Here is a 26,799-nt window from a genome sequence, read left to right as displayed (position 1 = left end):
CGTCGTTAGCTAACTCAATTATGTAGACTATTTTCACTCATTAAATGGATGGAAAACAAGCAGGGCGGACATCCCTTCGGTGCTTCGTTGTTATGGTGACAGGTCAACAGAGCTGGTCCCCAATCCGTTGTGATTGCTAGATCAGAAGTCTATCTAGAAAGGGTTAATTTCGAATTACTGATCGAACATCCAAGTAAGAGGCACACAAAGCTTGGCGACAGAATGGAAAAACCTGCTTAAATTTAGCCTATGTTATTATTTATAATGAAATGTAGATCGTCTAATTTAGCTTCATTGTCCCTGTGGGGTAAAGAAAACCGCAAGATATTTAGTATGAAGCATTACAAATGTTAACATTAAAGGCTCTGTACACAACAGAGCTATACTTACATGAGTGTGCGCCTGTAATTTCTTGAAAAAGTGATTAATGTAATTATCAAATTGAAATGATCAGCATTGCTTTATGAAATCTATAACAAAGGTGGTAAATTATTCTTACAGTCATGCTCCACTGTCACAACTGGTTTAGGCCTACTCATACACATAAATGATAACACAGAGACAAATGACAAGAGACATTTAGTTAACTTTTATTGCCTTAAAACAAGTGGAATTGCAGCTTGCGTTAAGCAGTGTTTACAATTAGTGTTGTAGTGTAGACTTTCTTTCAGTCAAGAAAGCGAGGTAATTCTTCAGTGTCCATTCTATATTGTTTGTAAAACATTCTCCAAAATATCTTCATTTTAAAGCATTTTCAATGATGAATGCATATTGAGATGCACAACATACTGTCATGCATAACATTAGTTAGGAAAGCAATAGCCTATATTTCGCATTAAAAACAGAAGAAGGGTTATGAAGAAACACAATACAACATGCAATATTCTTTGCACAAAGAGTGCAGCCCAGATAAGGAAGCACAAGCAGACAATACAGTATATCTCTTACAAATCAAGGAACATGGTGGAAATGGTATCAAACAGAAGAATCCAGCCAGCCGACAGAGCAAGAATATTCATGGTTACAATGCTTATATTACAGGTGCAATATAATGGCTCTAGAAAGCTATTACAGCTGTGTACAGCAGATAGATAGGACAATATAATATTATATATCTATATTGATATTATGTAGTTCTCGCTTGTTTTACATGACCTTTGAAAAGCACAGACACCACAACCTTGTACATGAAGAAATACAAAGGCTATACTCCTACTACATAAATCTATATCTGGAATCCACGCAATAGCATAATTTCCCTCTGAAATTCTCTCTGAAAAGTTGGTTAGTCACAATTAACTATTCCTTACAGAGTATAGAGAATATAAATCACAATTTCATCAAGAATAACTTACAATGAACTGTAAGAAGGAATCTATCTATGGGGAAAAACAGCAAAGGTTTACACAGTTATATATAAAGAAAAAACATCAATTAAGCCCAATTTATACTGTCACACAATAGTGTCACTTGCCGTAAATAATGACAAGTCATCAACTGATGAAGTATAACTTAGGTTTAAGAGTAAAAAACAAAAAAGGTGCAGCACTGTCGATTAAAATCAACATAAAACAATGTGTTAACACATAGTATTCATAGGTTATTCTCCAAAACTCTGCTCGTCTGGAAAAGCAGGCTTTAAAGTATATATATTTTTATATAGCAGTGTTTGAATACTAAAAATTACATTACTTGTTTGATTGATCAAATCACTTTAACCTGACTTGATCAATGTAAGCAATCTTGTCCACCATACTCCTCTGTCAGGTATCTGGTCAACGTTTTAACAATGTTTTCACAATCAGGAAGATGGGACAAGATGAATTTCTAGTATTCAAAAAGACCCATTTATTAGTTCATCACTAAAGCCAAGTATTTTAAATTATCATTCACATTACAGTAGTTTTACTTAAAGCTTGATCGCTGGAAGCTCAAAAAAGAAAAGACATCTTAGGCCCATGACTGCCTCATTCCCTGAGACAGCCCTAGGTCCAATAAAAAATATATATTGGAATTCACACAATCTATGCACCAAAGTCACACACTTACAGAAAGCATATGTTATTTCTGTTTGACGGGAATGGCCACAGAGATGTCGAGCACGTCTTATGCTAAAAGACAACAAAATTATCTGGAATTTACCTATGGTACCATGCTACCATTCTGAGCTTACTGCTTACATGGTTTGGGGGGTGGGGGAGACATGAGAGGTGTGTTAACATATTAACAATATTTGTAATATACGCAATCCATATAGTTTAGGCTTAACTCATATTAACTCAGCAAATTCATATTAAATCCCCATGCTCTGCAGATTTGAAAACAAGACTGTCCAGGGTCATCTGTGCATATAGCACAGTTCTTCACTAATGTCATAATAATGCCATCATAGCATAACCACAATTTGGGATTTTTTTTATTCAATTCTGAATTGATTTGTACGTTCTGCTCAGTGTCAGTGGAATTTCAATTTCTGACATGTAAATCAATTCTAATTGGTTCTGAATGAGGCTATTCATGTTGTAACATTTTTTAAAGTGAAATGGCGAGCAGGCACTGGCAGCATATAAAAAAGGTATTAGGGTTCAAAGGGCCATTGATTAAGGCAATACAAACATTATAACTACCGTAATTTGGTGCAAAGCTGAATTGACAATCAACTCACTGGAAATGATCCTGGCACACCACTTGGGACAATGCACCCTGTAAAATATAACATATATTATATACCATACATACAGTTACTACAGTATGTATAATATAATTGTTTTTTCTTTTCTCTTTTTTCCAAAAACAAGTTTGATAGTTGTGAGCACACATAAAAAAACAACAAAAAGAAAACATTGAAATAAGTAACATGATCGTCATTTTGTGTTCTTGTTCTAGCTTATATCAGTGTATATTTGCTGGGACCATCACCCAGTCTATTCCAGACAATAGAAAGCAGTGCTTTCTATTGTTTTCAAAGCACCAACCTGTTATCTGTGTAACATAGTGTCCACTAATGGATTAACTGCATAAAGATGGCAGCCACTTGAGGGCTTAACATTAACACTTTGTTTCATACCTCGTACTGTACCAAGCACTCCATTCTCAATATCCGATCTCGGTATTCTGAGAAGGATAGTTTAACTATTTCAGGTGCAGATTCCACTATGGGACAGACCAAATTATATCAATCCATGAAGGTGACATCTTTATCCACCCAGTCAATCAAGCTTTTTATGACTTTCAAAGCCAAGTGCCCTTTATTCTTTTGGTAGCTCATCAGCAGCCGTCAACACAGCCATCTCTCAGACTAACAAGAAGACATGATGATTAGTGGTAAGTAACTCCTCTGTAGGATTAGTGTTCATTGTTGTGTTCTTTCAAAGTGTCCACTGTGTTATATACATTAACTAGCTTTGAAGTGTTCAGTGTTCTCAGCTTCTTTTTTGTATCTATTATTAGATGAATACTATCACATTATGAACACAAAATCTTCGCTTTTGAAAATAAAAACACGTCAAAGTCAGAACACAATAGATGCACTATACTGGACAATAATATCACCAAATGCCCCAATTTGAATCTGTCGTGTCATAAAGGAAAGGCAGTGAGGGACTGGACAGACATCCAGGGGGTGCATTCCATATGGTAGAACGTGAGAGAATGTTGCAGAATAGATCTGGCATGATTAAATGTCTTTTGTCCCCTCAAAGACATGCCGAATCACAGAAGGGAATGCTTTTTGTATGCGATGCCGTTTGTTTCTGTTTGTGTGTGTGTTGTTTACCTGCCAATATATAATATCAGGGAACTGGAAATATCAAACTAATTTACTATTATTGTTAGTTATGCCAAATAAGTAAATACCGCAGCTATCCTATAACAGTATGTATGTCTCTCTTTTGTGCCCATTCCAGCTGGACATCTTTGATGCATGATGATAATTGATAATGGATCAATCTGCAACATTTATAAACGTTTCTCTACCATGATCGCACCCCTGTGAGTGACTGCTAGTAGTGAGTGGTAGCATTGTCATGGTTTTCCAGAGGACAACAAATTGTGGAACCATGTCGTCGCGGACGACAACCCTTGAGCTTTGTCCTCCTCTGATTGGCCATCAGGGAGGAGGAAGTGCGTGGAGGTAATAGAGGTGGGGGAGCCCAGACAGGGAGCCAGGCCTTCACTCTCTCCAGCCTCCCCTGGGGAGTCCATACGCCAGGAGCACTGGGGCTGGTATCCCGACACTCCTCCGCCAGGCTGGGGCACCGGTTGCGAGTGGGGATCCATCAGTGCTGGGACCTGGGCCGGTGCTGCAGGCTGCATCTGGGGCCGGTAGCCACCGCCTCCCCCTCCCCCAGAGACGACAGGGGGATTGGGCTGAGGTTCGGACGAGCTCTGTGGCTGGTTGTGGAATGCCAGGGAAGAGGCCGAGGTCTGGATGCCTGTGTAGGTCACATCTGTTCGCCCAGAGTCCAACGAGGAAGTGGACGAATCGGAGGAGTCTGGGAACCGTGGTCGTATGGGCCGCTCATCTATCACCTGGTTGTAGTAGCGCAGCGACGTGGGCTCATCTGTGTCGGCCGGCTCGTCTCCTGTCCCCATATCCTCCTCTTCCTCAGGGATGATGACCAGCGCCTCTTTGCTGGAATCCCACTCGGGCTCTTCTACGATGTGAACCATGCTGTGTGGAGAGGGCTTCACATCCAGTGGTGCCTAGTAGAAACACAATAATACAATATCCTTATATACCAGAAAATATATAATGAACTTCACAAACATGAACTTAAATTAATGATAAATGCCTAAAATGAATTGTATATTTTAAATGAAGAAATTACGGTAAGTCAATAAGCTAGGGATGCACAGATATATTGGTATCTGCAATATCAACCTTAAAAATGCAATATCAGTATCGAACCGAAATCGAAATATTTTTTACCAAATATTGTATTTGATAATATTTATGTTTGAATGTTTTGTGATGATGAAGGCTGCAGATTACAATCAGCATTTCATGGAGAAGCTTTCTCATAGGGTCAACAAGATGGAAATAATTGTTAAATAAAAAAACATTTACATTGTTTGAACAAATGTGCATCAATAACCCTCATACATGGGTAATAAGGACAGATTCACACCGAGTCCGTTTGATTCAAACTGTTCCCGAATACGATTGCCTGGTCCCCGCTGGCCATGATTCACATTGGCATTGGCACCCGAGTATACTTCATTCAACTGTATTCAATGCTTTCACATTGCAGTGATCTGTATCCGAGTACACTTCAATCAGTCCTGAGACTACCTCCATGTGGTCCCGGGAACGGTTGGGTGATCTGCTCCCATTCACACTACCACAACATCTGCCAAGTGGTCCCGAATGCGCATCCGGGAATCTGTAAATCTGCCCTAAGAATGCACAGTTTGTTCCAGAATCCCGAGTACGGCAAACCCTACTGGAAACTTGTAATGCAATATCAGTTTCGGTCAATTTCACCGTGCAAATAATTGGATATCGGACAAAATGTCAATATAGTGAATCCCTAAAATAAACTATTTATAGACAGGCAGAGGATGTACCAGTACCTGTGTTCTGGGCCAATCACCAGCCAGCTTGGGTTCAGGTATGTCTGGATAGAATGACTTCTTCACCCTGGCAACGAAGGAACATGTGAAGTTAAAACAAATAAAGTAGTGGCCATTATAGATCTAATATTATTCCTAATGGTATTCCTAATCATTTTTATCATGTTGTGAAAATGCTTAGCAACAGAAGATTAAAATGCAATAAGATTGCAGGGAAGCATTCAAAGTCCAATCATTTTCAAATTGCACATAAGCGGTGTTTCCACTGAAATAACTTCCGGGTGTAAAAGTTACATGGATTTCAGGCAGCCTCACTGTGTCCCTAGTGTGCAAACGTGCAAAGACACACACACACACCTTCTCCCCCGCATGCTCTCTCCAAAAGCTTTCACCAACATTGTTATGTAAGCATTGTCATGACCACTGTGATGTCACACACATTGCGCGCGCTCTCACACGCACACACGCACACACTCTCACCATTTCCTCTTCTTGTAGCAAAGGAAAGTGACCACAACTAGGCAAACAGCCATGGTTCCCATGGAGGCCAAGATTTCCAGGATGACCCAGTCCGCTGTGTGGACAGACAGGAAGTTAACAGTGATGTCATTACACTGTGATAGAGAACGTCTCTGGCCTGGTTTACTGGCTGCATTCCACCTCTACACTGCAGTGCAGTGAGCCATGTTTATGTGATGTGTCATTCAGAACTGGATTAACTTTGAGCCACACTTCCTGTATCCTGTGTCCACTGGCCCAAGTACACACACATGTGTCAAGCCTCTCATTAGAGCAGTGATTTTCAACTATTTGTGCCCAAGGCACACCAATGGGCAAGTCACAATCACAGGGCACACCTGTATGAATTAAGAAAATTGCCAATATACACACATTTACATCACGTGTGTTGCGCTGTGATTCGTAGATCTGCCATTGTTGGTATTTTTTAAAAGTATAAATGGAAATTTCTAATATAAAATAATAAATAAATAAATGTATTGTTCACCTATAATAACACCCAAAATAGTGACCCCAGGTTGAAAAGTGGTTCAAATATATTTTTATAGGGTACAGAATTTGCATCTGGATTATCCAACACATTTTAGCCACATACTGTATGTCCATTTTAGCAAACAATTCATGCTTTAGTTTAGAGTAAACCAGTTAAGTTAATATTGAGGAAATCTGCCCATTTGTAGGCCTACCTTTTAGGGGTTGATTCAAATGTTTTGATGAAAGTAAAGGAAATTATTTGTTTGGATTTCTGGAAAAAGATATATAATAAAATAATGGACAAATACCTATTTTGGATGCACCTCTACAAGCTTGTTTTTGTTGGTTTAGAACATTTAAAAAACCTTTTGAAATGATAATTTTAAACAAATCTTTAGAAATTATCATTTGAAACAAATCTTTAGAAATTATAATTGTAATCACATTCTTGGAAAATGAAGAAAATGACTTTCAGAACGATAAAATGTTATCGGTGACCCAAAAGTGGGGCCGACCTATTGTTTGGGAATCACTGATTTAGAAGGTACGTACTGTATGGCTCCAGAGAGATGGAGGCTGTGGCTCCGGTACCCTCGCCTGCTGAGGTGTAGGCCTTGACAGTGAACTTATAGGAACCCCCAGGGAGACCCTGTACTGTGTAACTCCTGCTGTTAGGGTCTGACAGGTTGGCTAGAGAAAGAGTGAGGGAGTGAGTTATACAGTAGGTTATGTCTGTGACTGTGTTATGTCTGCTACTGTCGATGCGAACGGTGCGCAACTAAGTAACATCTGTACCTAGCAGTGTGAGCTGGGAGCCGTTGTTCAGGTAAATGTGGTAACCCAGCAAGAATCCCCTTCTACTGACCAATGGAATCTCGCCCCAGGTCAGCTCAATGTTAGGGTCCTGCTGATTGGTTAATAGGTGAGGGACAGCACTGGAGGGAACTGTGGGAGACATAAGGGGAACGGGGGGGGGGGTTTGGGGTCATTTATAGTAAAAGTTCCTTTCCACAACAATTTAAGCTCATTATTATTATTTATGACATCAATCTTGCCCCTTAAAAGACAGTGTCGAGAGAATTCTACAGGCAGAGCTGATTTAACATTCATCTTACCCAGCTCCTGCATGTATCCCTGCCAGCGCTGCAGCACCTCTGTGCGATCAGATGAACACATGTAGAGGGAAAAGTTGTACCTCACTCCTGGCTGGAAGTCACCTGATGGCACAGACATATACATGTAATAACACACTATATATATATATATATATATATATATATATATACGAACCCCACCCACACTGTGTCCAGAGAGAAATGTGTGTAAATAGCCATTTAGAAGTATGTACTTTATGTTGAGAACAAGAATGATGTACACAAAAAACAATACATATTTTGTAAATAATTAATGTATCAAGAAAATCGAAACAAGAGGGGTTCTTCTTTTTGACTTTCATTCAGTCTTGTAGTAATAATAAAGTCCATTAGTGACAAAACACAGCATGCACATTATGGTAAAGCACAGCACACATAATGGAGGTGTCGTTTCAATTTAGCCACCTCTTCTCTAACGGAACCGTGAAGGGGTTGGGATAACAGGACATCTATAGTCTGGTGTACCTGACTGTATGGAGACATTGGTGCTTTCAGAGGGAACCTTGGTCCACTCTACAGGGCAGTCATGTACTGGGCAAAAAGCATCATGCCACTCAACCACATAACCACAGCTGGCGTTGGCATCGCTCTGCCAGGACAGGTGGAAACCGTCCTCTGTGTAGACAGCCTGAGGCACAGCAGAAGCCTCCGTGTCTGAAAGAGAGACAGAGTTGTACTGAAGACATATTTTAGGTTGCATTTATTACCCTCCTCACTGAAAGGTATGGCAGGGTCATGTAATCTGGGTGCGTGTTTGTTTGTCAAGACTGATTGATTGCGTTTCAGGTCGAATGTTAAATGTCAAGACTGAGAGATGCAGAACTTCCTCCAGGACTTTCCACATACCTGTCGTATGTAGAGGTATAACTACACTTGCAGGTGGTGACATCCCTGCTCCGTTCTTGGCTGTGATGGTGGCTATGACCTTGCCGGTGCCAGAGAAATGCGTTAGGTTGATGGGAACGGCATAGGCTGTGTGAGGCAGCATTTCTGTATGCTGTACGTTCTCTTCTGGGCTCCACAGTGTCAACTCATAGCCTGTGATCTGGCCATGGCTTTCTCTTGGTGTAAGGGGCTATAGGAAATGTGAGAAGCAAGAGGTGGCAGAGTTAAAGTACAGTAGTGTCAATGAGGGGGGGGGAAAGCAGGAGAGAGATTATTAGTAGACTGACCAGCCTGTTACTGCATCAGAGTTTAGAGTCTAGTGTGGATACACTGAAACAAGGCAGTCAAAACAAATTCAATGCTAATTACCCCAAAAGGCTTAGAAAGCAACATACTACTCACTTTCCAGATGACCCGTCCAGTGTTGTCGCTGGCCATCCACACCCACACATCAAGAGTCTGGGGAACTGAAAGACAAAGAGACAGTCGTTACCACCAGCTGATCGGCTTTTATTTTCTGACATTAAACACTTCTGGAGATGTGGAGATGAGCATCAGTAAAGCAGAAATCACTGAGAAGCACATGGTGATTATTTCAGATAATTTATAGTTCATAATCAGTAAAGCTGTATGTGGAGATATCAACCAACAATTAGGATATATGGTATAACAGTAATAACCAATGATCATTATCAAGGTGGAAATGGAACTACGGCACTAAGACTTTACATTTTTTGAGAGATGACAGCTCTTCTGAAAGGCCAAGTTATCCACATCCATCCCCATATAAAAATGTGATTGTTCTTTTTTTTTTATCCCACGTATTTGTAACCCATTTTTTCAAATAGTCTCAATAATCTAATGTAATCCTGGTCTCTACACTTCCTCTGTCAACCGGGGGAGAGCAACGGACTGACCTCATGCTTCACCTGTACAGAATAAACATGTAAGAAAAATACAAGTTCCTTACTGTCCATTTTGGTTCTGAAGGCAACTGGGTCACTCCAGTCTCCCCACTTCCAGAAGTTCTGCTGGGCTCCACAGCGAACCTTGACAGTGTAGTCCTCATTTGGATGCAGGTCCAGCAGAACGACTGACCGCAGACCCACACCAGGGAATGTACGCTGCACACAAAAATCAAGCCTGATTTATACTTGGTTGCATGCTGGTGTCACATGCCGAAAATAGAAGATCCAAGCATCAGATTACATTACTGCTCATCACACTGATGCTCCTGCAAATGAACAGAATGATCATTTTCATTCAGAGAAATAGCTTGCCTGTAGGAACTGTGCTGCTACATTTTTCTCTTCTGGTGCATGAGGCAACAGGTATTTTTGGGGGGCAACCATAGACTGTAAAAAATATGGACAAAGCGTTCCGCGGGTCTAACATGAACGTAAAATGAAGCCCGTCAGTCCTTGCAATGGAAGTCGCCATCTTTCTAGATCCGTTTGGGCCCAGCTGGCCCATTGGCTGGCCCAGACAACGAGGCGGGACTTCCCCCCTTCTTCTTCGTTGGTTTTTATTTTGACTCGAGTGGGTGGGGGATCCCGTTCATAGACTGTAACGGTAGCCACGCCCCTCAGAACATGCGCAACTTTATGGTCATTTTTTTAAATAAATGGGACCATAATTTTCCAAAAAGAATATTATGACATTAGAAATGAGACTTTAAACTAGTGACTGGAAGCAAAAAGTATTCATGACCATGTTTATTAAGGTAATACAGTCTAGGTGAAGTTGGGCCCAAATACTACTTCTATGGGGCTATGGGTTTTTTTGAGCCCAATGACAGCGCCACAACAGGCCATTATATGAACTTTCATTTCCTTAGTGGCTTCACAAAAACTCTGTCTGACTGCCCCCCTGGGGGCAACATAATAGTTATGACAAAACCTTTGATACAAGCTGCACTGCTCTCAGAATTTACAATGCTGTTTTTTGCACATACACAAACCAAGACACCAAACTAGGCCACCTAATTATAAATACACCCATGGACAATAGAACTTGAATAAACACTTCCACACACACGAAGACACACACCCACATGCGCAAACACACACATAAAGAGAACTTACCGTTGTAGAACGCCAGTTGGAACTGAGATCTACCTCACAGAGAAGAGCCAGAGAGTCATAGCTCTTGTACTTCCACTGCCACTGCACTGTGGCGTTCCAGACATGGATGACTGGGTTCAGGCTAGCTGGTGCCACAGGACGCACTGGGGGATAGAGAACAATCAATTACAAAGTGAGGAATAACTACTGTAATCTGCAATGGTATTAGGATCTCAGAAAGCTTTACTGCGATAAAAACGAACCCTGCTGCACATTGTCGGAAAGTGCGCTTCGTTTGGCAGGTGTGAAGCCTCATTCGAATCCTAATGCGCATCATAGAACCGCATTCTACTCCGCCAAAAAACAGGGGTTTTGCTTCGCTTCCAATCACATTTGATTTAGATTCAATGCAATTCAATGTCGATGAACAATTTTTTACTTGTAAACGAAGGTCAGATTAATTTTGTGCTGCCGTCTGCTCTGTGCCTCCACATGCCCAAAAGAACAGTGCGTGCACACAGCCACAGCCACACACACACACGCGTGCACACAAGAGTGCGAGAGAGACGTATTGGAGTATTAGACCATATAACACCATAGATTTCACTGTGTAGTTTATGAATGGAACACAATTGATGAAGTTCCCTGCTGTTTCCAATTGCTGCGGATGACAGCACAGTGTGAAGGCAAACCGCAGCAAATTTAATATGCAAGAATCCCAACTTCTCCGCCCATTCGCATCGAGTCTACTGAAGTATTAGGTGTGACGGCGACCTTAGATATAGCCTACCGTATACTAATCTATTCTACACTACACCTGTACCATTATAGTAACAATAATGCAGATCATCCATTTTTTTCTTGTCTTTCCAGATTGGTGATACCATAATTTATATCTGTTCTCCAAAAATAGCTCATCTACAAGCTCATGCATGGGCTGCAGATCGGCTATTTTCGGAGTAGAGATAGACAAATATAAAATAGCTGTGATACTTATGTAAGTGGTTATGGTGAAATAACCATTATACTACTTATACTACTAATACTTGCCCGGGTAATGAGGAATACGTCCTCATTTGGACAGTAAACTGTAATTTGTCTTGCAATTCAAGTACTGAGTTACATCAATTAATCCGTCAGTTAAAACAATATTTCCATGTTCCTTCTGTAGGCATAAATGAAAATCCCTGAGCTAATTTCCTTCTTCTTGACAACGAGACACATGTCAGGAGAATTTTCCATGTGGGTGTGTCAATGTGTAGCTCAGTCAACTAGTGACATGGCAGAGAATCAGAGAAGGCAGAGAGGTCAGCCTTTGCGTCACGGAAGCATTATTTTAGGTCAAAGTCAAGAACGGATGGTCAGATTTTCATGAAACTTGTGGGGAATGAATGATGATCAGTAGTTTAACCATAGAGGACCAAAGTCCTGACGTCACTGTCAGTAGAGGGCGCCAGTCCACAGGTTCATGTACTTTTTATTTGCATTGAAATCCCCATTTTAGGGATTTTAGATCTCTTCATATAAGAACTGTGTTTGAAAAATAAACCGATAATCCTGGCCTTTTCACTCATATGGATATGAAGCATCGACTGAAAGTGGAAATGCACAAATATACCCAAAGAGTAACACAATAAGCGCTAGAAACGAGTCAAACAACCCAGAGACTACATTTCCGGGTAGGCGGGGTGGCTGCAGCTCCCCTTCGCACAACATAAACTGACATGTTGATTTTTTATTTTTTTTTATTGATATGTAATGTTTCGTGGTTAGTACGAGTCGAGTCACCGCCAGCTGAGCTTACGTCAACGAGGAATCTCAGGAATGCAATGCGTTGACAGATTTCTCCAGAAACTGGCTATATAAAATATGAATGGACATCATTAACGACACACAGCCACCCCCCAGAGAGAAAGGCCGGGATGATCGGTTAATTTTTCACAGTTCTTATATGAAGCGACCTAAAAATGGGGATTTCAATGCAAATACATGAACCTGTGTACTGGCGCCCTCTACTGAAAGTGACCGGTGCTCTATGAGGCACTAGAAATGTGTCATTATCATATAATTATTATAAAGTGAAGTGAAATTCAAATTATATTTATTCTGTCTATACCTTCGTGATAGGGGAAGGGGAAGTTAAGAGCTTCTTACCTCTGTGGCTGAGCTCAGCAGAGTCTGTCAGATGATACTGGCCCAGCGTGTTCTCTGCCAGCAATGTCCAGTTACCAACCCACTGGTCCAGGCTGCATTCTAACAACTCCTGCCGGTTGGCTATAGGTACAGTACAGTTCCTATGAGGATTTAAAAAAATATATTAAATTCACCATAAACTTAAAATAAAAACTATTGTATGACACAGTTTCCCAACAATTTAATAATTTCGTCCATTTTAAAACTGCCCACTCAACAGACACTCTGTTCTGGCAAGTGCCAGCACAATTCCCGAAAGAGAAAGAGAATTGGCAGTCAGCCAGGCAGCAGGCATCAATATTTACAAGATTCTCAAAGGGCCTAAAAGTGTGTACTTATGGTAAGCTTTTTTTATTATTCCATAAAACCCTCTCAACCCCGGGCAGTCATTCCTTAGTTATTTTTTAAAAGAATGGCGAGGGAAAACATAAAGAATATATTTTTTTTATTTTTTAAGTGGAAAGCCACTTCATTAGTCCTGAATTATTTGACCTTTGCCTTTTGTGTCTCCTCTGTCCTGTGTGCCTTTGATTGCCTGTAATTTATTCTATCCTCTTCACATGGAAAGTGTCAACTTTCATTGATATATAATTGCGGCAGCAGGTCACAGTTAACTATGAAATTTTGCATTTCCAGTTGTTTGGTTGGTTGGTCACCCCAGGTCACCATATATGGTTATGCCTCCTAACATCACGTGATATCATCAGGGATGGAGATCCCTGATGTATGGAGATCCCTGATGTCATCAATATTGACAAACAACCCTATCTGACATCTGACCTCAAACCCTTAGATCTCCATATGTGGAGCTGACCTGTTCTGACATTCCATAATTATGTTGATCCATCGCCATCCATCCTTCTTCTTTGATGTCTCACTTTTGACTGATACCCAGACAGGCCTGCCCCAAAGTTATTAGTGCCTGGCAGCCGGCGAAAAATAGAGTTCTCAACAGGCCCTCAGGAGTCTTACTGGTTATATATATTTAAAAACCAAACTTCTCAATTAATCCAAAAGGTAATTGACAGAATTATCGCTAATAAAATAGTGGCAGCCATAAAGACACTTTGTGATATCTTGAATCTTATCATGAGGGATTGTGTAACATAGGTTTTGACATCTAGATGTGTGTGCGTGCACATGTTCTATTACCTTCCATTCAGTTTATAGTACGTCATTTTCAGTTTGCCGTACAGGTGGGTTTCTCGTCCCCTGTTCCACTGGCACACTGCTGAGCTCAAGTTGCGGGTTTCACACACCAAGTCCTGGGGCAGAGGTGGATCTAATGATGGGGGAATGTAATACAGAGACACTGAATGGACAATATACCAAATATACTAATTCCATACCAAAATGTGACAATTCCACATCTTACAATAAATGCACAACATATCTCTGTCCGTGTGTCTGTAGTTCATTTAGTTAGCCGATGACCCTTGGGTGTCGCCGAACGGATAGGTGGTGGTCCAGAACCGTCGAGCCAACATCCATATATAGGCATATATGGGAATATATGAAGATCCACCCAATATTACATTAGCATGCCCATATATGAACTTGCTAGTAGCATTAAGGCTAATTTACACTTTGAATTTGATACATGCCAATTGACAAAATGATGACACTTTGGTTCACCATTGTTGTTTTAAATGTGCTATATACATTTTCATTTCAAAATAATTTGACAACAAACACAGAGAGAAAGTGTTAACTAAGAAAGCCAATTTTGTTCTCTGGTATTTAGTGGAGGGTGAAGCTAATTCATTGTGCATTATAATATGAGAAGCAATCAAAACATGGACATGGTAGATTTATTCCATTGTACAATATTTGTTCAACCTCAAAGTACCCATAGAGTTAATAATAATAACTCTGAGCCCACTCAAACACACACAAAGTCACAGACACACACACACACACACACACACACACACACACACACACACACAATCATGCTTTCATCAATCAATCCATCCATCAATCTTACATCCGACAAACACGACTGCTCCGGTGAGTATTCTGTCGTCGCTGTTAAGACATACGACGTTGGTTCCTGAGGTGATGGAGGGCCCCTGATTGGTGCCAGTGCTGGCATAGCTCCGTCTGCTCAGTCGCGTAACATTCAGGGCGGGGATTTTGTAGCGGATGCTGCCGAAGCTCATCCCCTCTCCCACAATGCAACAGAAGGTGGTGTTGCTTCCCACGGGGACAACACTGTCCTGAGGGTACATCTGGGACTTTGTGTTGCTGGGGAGATCCTTCCCTGTTGAGGAGCAGGGGGAGAGGAAGGAAGGGAGGGGTAATTAGAAATAAAATATATTCAGATTTTCATAGCAAGAAGGGAGTTTGAGGACACAAAGAGGAAGATGGTAACAGGTGAACATCCAAATGTACACAGTGAGGAGAGAAAGAAATGAGAACCGATTTGATTCCATTTCTCTGTAATGACTCATTAATCAGTCGTTCTTCTCAGAAGTCAGAGTGAAACTCCCATCAATCTAAGATCTGCCTTGTTTATTGCCATCCATTGGCCATGAACATTGTGATACAGGTAACTTAACGACCCGCTGACCTTGCAGAATCTGAGTGTCGCTCCATTCGCTGGCGGTCTCTCCGTCCCTGGAGCGGAGACGGACCGTCAGAGAGGTACACTGCAGGGGTTCTACTGAGGTCCAGTTCCACTGACACCGACCACTCACCTCATCCAGTCCCACAGACACAGTGTCCTACGGGTTACACACATCACACTCAGTAAGGGAAAGAACTTTTCAATAAAAAAGCAAATAAAGTTAATGTTCTCTTATTCAGACATTTCTGGCTCAGAGATTTCTATGACTTTCTAAGGAACTGAATTGAACTGAAAATGGGGTGCTCTAATAAAAATTAAGTACACTTTTAATTACCTACACCTGGCATTTTATGCCATTCTGAGCATAAATACCACTATAACCCTGTACACTAATACACGTCGTGTACCGCGGATTATCATGTAGGCTGTTTCTACAATGAGAAGCTAACCGGGGCTAAAAAAAAGGTGAAATAATATCTTTAAATATTTTTTTATCGAATCTCATGAATCTCGTGGATGGTTCAGATGGAATTAATAACTTTCCACGAGATATCTCAAAGATAGCACGGAATGGGATAATGAAAACAATATAATAATATAACTCTGGGAAAAGAACATTCTAGATCAGGCCAAAAGGCTGGGTAACAAAAACTATTACAGCTGAATTATGTCTTCACAACCTTATACAATCTCAAACTGAATTCACATCAATAACACAAACTTGACAAAATAAGGGATAAACAAAGAACAAAAAATCATGAAAAAATATAAATAAACCCAAGAAATTGAAACTCTTACATAGAAGACAGTTTCATTGAGTTCAGTTCTTAGGATGATGAGGTCAAAGGTTGATACTGCTCCTCCCAGCCAGGACACAGACAGCTGCTGTAACTGCAGGTTGGCCGACAGGCTCACCTGCTGAGGTACAGTAGGTGCTGCGCACACGCACACACACACACACACACACACACACACAATTACATATCTTACACAACACAACTGACAAGGCAGAGAAGAGCCAGAAAGGCACAACATACAATTCAATACCCGGGGGCCTAAAGGACTAAATGAGCCAGTGTGTGGAGAATTACTGGAGAATTCCTTTCCTTGTGCCTTAGGCCCTTAGGATCACAGAGAGGCAGATTCTCTCTCTCTGGCTAGAAGTTTAGGACACATGACAGGACAGCTAATGTAGGCAGGACTACAACAAAAGCTAGAAGCAGGACTGTGAATTAAAATGCTTTATTATCAATCACTTAAAATCTGAGAAGAATGACTCTGGTTGTAGTCAGTCAGTTGTAAATAAACATGACACTGACAATGATACAATGGCTCTTCTAGATGACTAACTCAAACTATAGAATAACTCAATTAAAGCATTGTATTAATTTCCAAGACAGTCACTTCTATTTCCATTAGTCTACAATAAATCAGGATAAACTTACCATCTTTGGTGTGGGCTTGCAAGGCAGAAAGGCCCAGGAGGACACAGAGCAGCCACCAAGGACAAGGATTGGGCAGTGGTTTAGCACTGAAACACAGGCGAGGCATGGTGGTCAGCCTGCAGAGGGGAGTATGTGTAGGTCCTACTGAGGAGACAGCAGCCTAGACATCCTGAGAGACAAGAGAGACAGAGAGGCTCCTGTGGAAAAGACAGCATGAAAGAGAAGGGAGAGAGAGAGAGAGAGAGAGAGAGAGAGAGCGAGCAGTACAAACTTAATTTCATTCATATTCTAAATTTAGAATTTAACAAATGTGACTTCAGTAATTGAAAGTAGTTTCAATGACAATACATTATTATGTCAATCATTAAGTCTAAAACAATGTGACATTGTTACTACTATTCAACTGCTCATAAAAACAACTTCCACAAAAGAATCGGTCATTTAGAAGATTGAGGTTTTTGTCCAGATGCCAGTGTAGTAGATTTGAAAGTCATTGACGGACAAAGTCTGTCTTTTGTGGTCCGCTAAGCATTTAGCCTTTAGCGGACTTATTTTTCTGAGCGAATCAGTCTGGATTCCAGGAATATGTCCCATCCAGATATTCTATTTATTTTAGGGAACAACAAACAATTGCATTATTGCAGAGCTACTCACTACTCTAATTTCATGCCTAGATATGAACTGAAGGCATCTTCTTTTCAGCGATTTAATCAAATTGATGGATTGCTGTAATGCTTGTATTCACTCAGCTTCATGGTCAGGATAATTTGTGATACTGTGATGACATTATACATTATAAATCTGACACTGATACATTATGATAAGTGAGAAGGAAAATTACATTGTATTTTCCCTCTGTGGTTACTGGTTTGACAGATAACCAGGGAGATGTTTGTTTACCAATTACTCTAAGTGAAAAGGGAACTAGCTCATATTATGACACATGTCTTAAGAATCTCTTGTTTCATCCCTCGAGGATCATTAACCTGTGTGCCTCATGACGACAAGTTGGTACACTGTGCTTCTGCATGGACCCAAAAGTACATGACATAAAGCAAAGACTTGTACACAGCAAATCACAAGACATTTTCCCATTAGCAGCATTATATCAACTATTGACAGGCATTATATGACAAAAACAGCTGACATCTGGTGAAATAAAATAAAGGAGAGATTAATGTTATGTTATTTGCTGACACATGAAGTGATAGGCCCCAATTACACTGGCAGCCAAATCCAGCATGAATCAGATCTGAGCCACATCCAGATTGGAATCTGATTCGTTTAAATGGGTCTGGACTAATTTTAAACCAATCAGATTTCAATCTCGATGTGGCACAGATCTGATTCAGGCTGCCAGTGTAAATGGGGCCTTACTTGGTCCGCTACCTCACAAGCTGCCGGATAAAGACTGTTCATTTAAAAGCCCTGACAATGGATAAGTGAGTTCACCTCCTCTGATAGAAATACAGATGGGAATTATTTGAGTTGAGCAGTGGGAGAGGGAATAGTGTTTGTGACAATTCTAATGAAAAGCAATAAGTGACAGTTAGTAACACTATTTAGAAAGGGAACAACAAATGGGATGATTGTTCATTGTGCCTTTGTACAGGCATACTACTTATCGGAGCTGAAGATGACCTAACAGCACAATATTACCTAGGAAATCACTCCCGGCACAGGACTAGAGATTTATCAAAATGACACTTTCACAATAAAGCCATGTGACCAATCTAGAGTAGAGTACTATTCAAATTTCAGAGAACACATTTTGTTTGTCTTTTTCTTTGCAAAATTACTTTTTGTAAGATGGTCTTTGTAAGATAAAGCATCTGCCTAAATTGTTCAAATGTACGGGTCAAAGAAAATAAAACCGGTCAAATTTTTCACTCTTCCACTGAGGCCTGAATCATCCTGTGTAAGTATTTTATAACAAATAACGCAGACAAAGTCATTATCTTCAGTCCCTCAAAACAGGAAAATATCTCTTTCAAGGGTGAAGTTGCCTTGCCCTGCAAATGAAGCCTTTTTTTCACCACCACAAATTGGGGCCATGCAGTTACTGAAGGCACACGCTTATCAAATTCTTTCCAACATTAAGTGGTTCGTGACTCTGATCAAGAAATTGCCAACCTTGGTGGGGCAAAAATGGACACATGACTTCTTATTGAAGGCATGCTCTTGTCACTTAACTCTGACTAGCCAGGCTCTAAGCAGGCAGACACAGATTGTATCATTGCAAAGGTAACTGCCATTAACTCATTGACTACCACTAAAACCCCCGGGCGCCGTTTGGCTACCACCTCCACAGACTCTCGTTCTATTTCACTTGGAAAACAATACAGTTTCCAGTTCCCCAAAAAAGTTGGCGAGAATCGGCTAAAGCTGATCATCGTCTATTCAAGAGTCTTCAGAAGCATTCGTATTTTAACCGCGCAGTAGTTTTGAGCCACTAACATCGGCACATTGTTCAACCCAGCTCAATCTGAGCCATAAGCCGCAGTTACAGTAGGTGTGGTCTGGTGGTGCATATTTATCTTACAAACAGAGAGAAGAGTCAAAAAGCTTTTTGCGCTTAGACCAGCTTTTAGTTGGTCTTAACTAACCAGGGCAAGAGATGGCGCAAATATTTACTTACTATTTAGAGATAGATGGTCAAATACAAATTCCCAGAAAGCAGAAATGTGTTTGTGTCTCCTCCAACTTGCTAAATGCATCATTTAAATAGTAATGCATTATGACACTAAGTGCAACAAACTGAATGGGAGACTAAACTGACTAATTTGTTATGCCCAAAGCAGACCCAGACTAATTCAGTCTAAAACTCTAAATACAACCCCTTTGCGCCATGCGCCTGTATTTGCATCACCACCCTGTGTGTCTGTGTGCGTGTGCATACAGTGCGCACACACACACACACACACACACACACACACACACACACACACACACACAACGAAAGCAAAACCTGAAAGACCTTTCTAAAACAACACACACACCTAACGCTAACCCATTACAGAAATCACTCTGCGTATGTGTGTCTTCTGCTGTCTCTGTCTGTCTGTCCCCTCTGTGTTTCTGTCCCCTCTGTGTTTGTCGGTCTCTCATTTTCTCCCTCTGTATCAAACACAACTCAGAGATAGCTACAACATATTAACTACCGCAACTTAGACAAACATATATATTGTCATGGAAAACATCAGTTGTATTATTCGTACTTTAATAAAAAATAAAATGTCAAACTGTGTTCATTCTTATCTCTTAAGTCTTTGTATTACATTACAGTAAAAAAAATCCTTGGGCATGTTGTGCTCAGGTAAAAAAAAAAGGCAAGAGGCGTGGTTAAACAGCCTACAGTTTCATTTGACTTTAAGATTCCAACTGATTTTTATGACATCACATCAGTCACAGCAACAAAGGAGAAACCATGTCTAATTGTCTATCTCCTGAGTCCTGGCCTTTGTTTATGTTTATTAGCTTATATTGTCTCTATGACATCACTTTGTACAGACCATGGCAACATACAATCACATACAACTACAGTATTCTTTGAGACACACATACAGGTATTTCGAGGCGTGGCTCTGCGCCATTATTGAGGCTAAAGAAATGATCTGCAAAACTCAGGTATAGAGTGGACAGAGCCCCAAAAAACTTTGTCCTGGCTTGGAGTCCCTTTGTAGATTTTGTCGAAGACTTTTCCTTTCATTAAACTGTTCCGAACTATCTCCGACTAGGGTACTGTTGTCTGAAAATGGAGATGTCCCTGTCTTTACTCGTTTTGACCTGTAATTGTCCCACTGCTTTGTTCCACCACTTTTAGTTTTTAGTTTTTTGAGCCTAAGGGGGGAGGGGGGCTTATATATGTTTTGTATGGTATTTTACAGTATGTGTAAAGTAAGTAGCCTTGCCGAGCCATGAGGCCCATAGGGCAGGAGCCTATCTCCTGTTTCTGTAGTGTGAGGCAGCTTGATGTACAAGTACACCCCCTGGACATGACGCTAGTATGTTGCAGGGACTTACCCCCAATCCAACCCTTGATGCTGAGTGTCAAGCAGGGAGGCACTGGGTCCCATTTTAGAGTCTTTGGTAAGACCAGGCCGGGGATCGAACCCCGACCTCCCAGTCTCAGGGCGGACACTCTAACAACAAGGCCACTGAGCTGGTATTTTTGTATGTGTATGTCATACAAAAAACTGTAAAATAAAGTTTATAAAAAATATATATATGATTTGCACCATTGCATTACGGAACCTACACGTTTATGCTACATTTTATGCTTTTTCTTTGTCCTACAGAGACACTATGGGTCAAGTATTGTAGTGTCGGGAACTGCAAAAACACGAGCAACATAAGAAATAAAAACAGGACGCCCAAATGGACTTTTTCCTTGTTCCCCAGCCACGAAAAGGAAGGCCAACTTTTGTTCATACCGAGCTAACGCGCTTGCCCTTCAAAGTAGTCAGTTGACATTTGAAAACTGAAAAGTCAATAAAACAACAGTTTAATCAAACTAGTTTTTTTTAACTAATTTTTTTAAACCCTTTGGACGACTTCTGCAACGGTTCCCAATGGTTTCGACTGAATGTTTAGCCCTATTTCAAAATGGCACAGACCACCACCTGAATGAAACGTCACACGTGACGCATGTGTAGAGAATGGACAAAGTTTAGTTACGGATGCAGTAGCCACTAATCAGTCACACAATCACTAGCTCACAGATTTTCAAAGTGGGCGTCCTCACTTTCAGGGGGCACAAGGCGGGGGGGCAATTGGAAAGGAAAGAATATACTCATTCATCATATATACATTTTACTTTTAATTAAATTCATAAGGCTAAATTGTGCCAGATGGTGGCACATCCCGATGCAACACAACACATTGTGAGCTTGTAAATCGGCTATTTCAACATTTTTAAGGCCATTTCACAATACGGGGACCTCAACCAGAGCCTATGGCTATTTGGAGGTCCTTGGCATGGAAAGTGTTTGGTAACCTCTGAACTAGCCTCTTTCTCAAACCTCTAAAATATTGTAGTCAGGAGGGTGATTCACTCTTCCCTGAAAAATACCTGGACACTGACAATGAGCTTTACATGGCAATGAGAGCTGTGACCTTACATTCCCCGCTACACAAACGAGCCCACATCAGAAAGAACCAAAAACAGACTCCGTCTCCAGTCCTCTGCTAGTTAGCTTATCTCTGTTTGTGTCAAGTATAAAAGGCTGAGGCGATTTCTCTCTTTTGGCTCATTATTTCATTCCAAAATACTATCCATGCTATTTTGATAGGCTTTTTCCTCTAATAAAATGTTGTAGAAGTCGGAGGCATTGCACTTGGCCTGACTCAAAAGTTTCAAGTTGAAACTATAGTTTAAAAGTAGGCTATTTCTTATTTTAGAACAGAGCTAAAAAAATATAACAATGCAAACTTTACTTTTACTTGTTTTAGTTTGTTTAGGATTAACTGATTAGTAGATTTATTGTAATTTTAAAGCCGTGGGGGGATGGGGGATAACTGTGTTGAATCAATGTAAAACTACAATATCTTATATGAGTGGGTCCAGAATATAACAATTGAAGAGTGGGAATACTGTTTTAATCAACAAGTATCCCAGGGAGAATATACAGCTAATGTTGTCTTCCAAGCTGAAAAGGTTTCCATCATCAACCAATTGCCATCTGAGCTCTGATAGAATCAAATGAATCCATAGAGTGCTTAGGGGAAGCGGAAAAAACAGAAAGATTCTGGGAAATCTAGCAAGAAACTGATAGCCACACACACACACACACACACACACACACAGATCAATGCTTCTCATCTCCAGCAATAAGAACGCACGCACGCAGGCACACACACGCACACGCACACGCACACACACACACACACACACACACACACACACACACACACACACACACACACACACACACACACACACACACACACACACACACACACACACACACACACACACACACACACACACACACACACACACACACACACACACACCTGTTGGCTGTATTAGGCCTACTGTATTTGAGATAATAACAGGATGGTTTACTAGCCTACTACTACGGCCCTGTTCAGACAAGCAGCCCAAATCTGGGTTCCTATGCAGATTGGAGTCTGATTGGTGATGCAGTCTCAACAAGGCTAAGGAATGTGATTCAATTCTGATTTGTACAAATCAAATTCAAATGTAGTTTTATGCTGTTTGGAGTTTGGACTGCATAAAAACAATGAAACTCCAATCTGGATAGACAATGACAAATCCGATTTGGGCTAAATTTGGGCTGCCAGTCTGAACAGGGCCTAACCTTTTCACTCGTCAACTTGCCTACGCCCTATAGATGAATCCACGAAGGGGTGCGGCCATAGCTGCGGTGTACCATTCATTAAGCACTGCTTTTCACCGCAGCATTGATTAACTACACCTGGCCTACAGGGCACTGCTCCATGGATTAGTCTATAAAAGCCAAGACCGTCTCCCCAGTCCTCTCCCAGTTCTGTTCATTTGACTGTTGTACGCACTTCTATGCATCTCCTTCAACGCGCGCACGCGCGCACACACACACACACACACACACACACACACACACACACACACACACACACTCCAATGTAGTGTGCTACAAATTGCATCTTATATGCAAGCTAATTTTAGTTTTTACTTTGTTGAAAGAAGTACTGACAATACTATGTTGGATATTATTTAAGCTCACCTCACTCAGCTGTCAAGTATACAGAAATAGCAAAGGATTCCACTGATTAACCTCACAGCTTTTTGCATGCTATGCAAGCACTCCCTGAATGCACAGCTGCAGCATACAGGGAGTAACTAAACAATAACCACTATGCCAGGCAAATGTGTCATTAGGCTGTCAGTCTCTGCCCACCAGAGCTAGTGGCTAAAGTCTGTGTGGTGACATTTTGAAAGTGTATCTGAGAGTAGCCTACTAATTATGCTTGACCTTTGAATGGGGCCAGAAAGAGACCGGATGCTGTTAGGGGGGAAGCTAGAGGAAAGGAAATGAAAGAGTTGATTTGTGTGTGTGTGTGTGTGTGTGTGTGCGTGTGTGTGTGTGTGTGCATACGTACGTGCGTGCGTGTGTTGTGTGTTTAGAATATTAGTGCCCCAGCACCAGGGGATAAAAGGACATGCAGTCTTTAGTGACTGTATAGGTTTTGGCACTGGATGTCTCAAGCAAGTCGTGTTTCCTAACTTTCCTTCCTTCCCTCCCTTGTAAAAGACAAAATCTTTGTTTAAAAAAATCCTTGTGCATAGAGGAGGCAAGGAAATTAGTCACAATACAAATACACCATCTACCTATGCTCCCAGGCTAAAAATAATACAAAACACATTGACAAAATATACAGACTAGTCTGGGGTCTTGTAGACAAGTTGACTGGTCATAAAGAAAATACAAAGGCAGGGTTGTCTTTGTCCTGTCAGGTAGTGAGTTATTTATGTTCATCCAACTTGTTTTTGTCTGACTAAGAGCTACAGTGTTTCCTCTACATTCATGGAGGATGGTGGAAACTAATACTTTTCACTTGTCATTAGTCTACATATTGGAATTATTTTTGTATTGTTTGTTGGGGTTGTTAATTTGGGAGGCGGCCTTTTTTCCGACACTCAAATAACAGTAACGTTTATCAATTTATTTGCCTTTTACAAATTAAAAACATGGCTGGCATCAACACTAAAAGAGGTTTTACAGAATACTTCCTGATCAAATAGCCAATTAGATCATAGTTATGTTTATTCTTTGCTTCCTGTGTTCTATGTTTGTACAAAATCTGTTCATAAATAAACCAGCCAAACGAGCACTGTTTTCCCAAAGCTGCAGAATGTCAAAATTGTAGGAGTGCCTCTCCTCTCCTCCATGGTCCTGTTTGCTGACCAAGCAAGCCTTGAACAAGAACTGTCATTCATAGAAGTCAATATATTTACTCACATGCAAGTGCAAAAATAACATGCTTATGGCATTTTAAACACACATCAGAGCTATATTTTGTACCTGGAAAGAAGAGATTAAGAGAACACATGTGTGATTGTGACTGGTGTGGCCCTGTTTCACCTCGACTGCACATACATTTTATATGCTGTGACTATTTCTGGATAATAAATAAGGGTCTCTGGTTACAGTAAACAGATATTTTTGTACAACTTGTCCACAAAGCAAATTGGACCACCAAAATGAACACAACATAAATAAGTTCACACGTGTTATAGGCTATCCCTTTGTTGACAGTACACGTATTATTGTTTAATGTTTATCTGTCAATAAAATACTCGATCAATCTACAATCAAATAAATAACAACAGGACTCACATCCTAGCATTAGCAACTGGATAACATGATGGATGGTATTACAGGGGTAGCCTACTGTGATAACGATTAATTTGATTTGACCACACACGGACAGTACACAATTCATTGTTTTGTTTTACAATCCGTAACATATCCACATAATAAATAAAACAGCTTCAGCGTGAGGTGGGGATACATTAGATTTGTGAAGAAAATAAATGTCCCAGCAGCCAACAGGCCACGTCTGTGACGACTGTAGCTAAACAGTTAGCTGCCTGCAGCCTGGCATAACGTTACACAAACACAGATCCGTGTCCATGTTTCCAAAAGTACTGCTAAACCAGCAAGTGCGACTACAGATCATAATATTACGTAGTTTAATATTTACCTCTTGGTAGATATCCTTTCAAGCACAGCTTCTGACGACGATATTCGATTAATCAAGACACCGTTTAAATTGTTTGAACGGCGTAGACGTCTCGTTGCAACCCTGTTGTCCCACTGTGTACAGTCCTTGCACCCCACTTGTTCCAGAACGGGATAGGGATAGGATTACTGGAACAGGGCGGGGCATGATGTACGCCCCCGTTATATTCACACATCGATGTTTAGTTTTTAATTTGTGCTGTGTTGTTTCATGTCAGCTATTTAGCTTGATAGGATAAATCACACATAATAACTTATTTCAGTTTTGCATTGCATTAAAATACGCCATGCACGACCTAAATAAAACAAGGCAACAAGCCACTGTATTGCGACGAGCAGTGCCACCTGCTGACAAGATTTTGTTAGTGCTATTACATTCAGCGACATACCATGACAAATATTTTGGATGGCCCTGAAGGCGACACGGTACACCCTCTAAGGGTACACCCCATAGAGTTTAGTATAAGTAAGCGACACACACACTCACACAAGCACACGCGCGCACACACACACACACACACACACACACACACACACACACACACACACACACACACACACACACACACACACACACACACACACACACACACACACACACACACACACACACACACACACACACACACTTTTTTCTTTTTTTTACCTAGATACCGGTAGATTGATCATGTGCTTTGACACAGGGAAACTGCAGTAGTAGGCCACCACCACCAAAGCCTAGGCTAATCCTGCAGGTTTTATGTGATCTGACCTCCACGGACAACCACATTATCACGTAGGCCTTTAGGCCTACTTAGCCGATACATTTAAATTCAGGGTCAACATTTGTGTATCTCTGTTTCTCTCATTCATAGCATTACATATCCCACAATCAGCATAATCATTTTGTAATTAAATACTAGATTTTTGGCCAACTACAGAAACTTAAAGTTTAGATACTGCTGATGTGGTCTTTATACAATAAACATATAACAGAGTCAATATCATCTTCACAGTTAATAATTCGGCCGGGAATAGTGAAAGATAAGTCATTATATTGCAAAAAATGTGGGGTAGGGAGTGTGTTTCTCCCCTGTTTGTACACACAGTCCAGAAATCTAAAATCTTGCATAGCAAGCAATAGCAAGCAAGCACCATGTAATCCCCATGCAGAGATTCGGGTGTCACATAAATTAT

At 40.8% G+C, this 26,799-nt stretch overlaps 1 protein-coding gene across 1 annotated transcript; it reads right to left on the bottom strand.

The window, feature by feature from the left end:
• Nucleotides 1–574: 574 nt before the first annotated feature.
• Nucleotides 575–25,722, bottom strand: lifra (LIF receptor subunit alpha a). Its single transcript, XM_080766609.1, has 18 exons — nt 25,586–25,722; nt 16,877–17,073; nt 16,230–16,366; nt 15,435–15,588; nt 14,850–15,125; nt 14,015–14,144; nt 12,824–12,963; nt 10,691–10,833; nt 9,577–9,730; nt 9,009–9,073; nt 8,568–8,796; nt 8,187–8,375; nt 7,683–7,784; nt 7,363–7,512; nt 7,120–7,257; nt 6,055–6,148; nt 5,575–5,641; nt 575–4,704 (listed from the first exon to the last, which is right to left on the bottom strand). Exons 2-18 carry the CDS (start codon nt 16,980–16,982, stop codon nt 4,024–4,026), a joined length of 2,955 nt encoding a protein of 984 aa, XP_080622735.1. The 5' UTR covers nt 16,983–17,073; nt 25,586–25,722; the 3' UTR covers nt 575–4,023.
• Between the last annotated feature and the right edge of the window lie 1,077 nt (nt 25,723–26,799).

Source organism: Protomyctophum bolini (genome assembly GCF_963924005.1).
Source record: "Protomyctophum bolini genome assembly, chromosome: 6".
NCBI lineage: Eukaryota > Metazoa > Chordata > Actinopteri > Myctophiformes > Myctophidae > Protomyctophum > Protomyctophum bolini.
The sequence above is the reverse complement of the archived record's forward strand: the minus strand, read 5'-3'. Positions and strand labels throughout refer to the sequence as shown.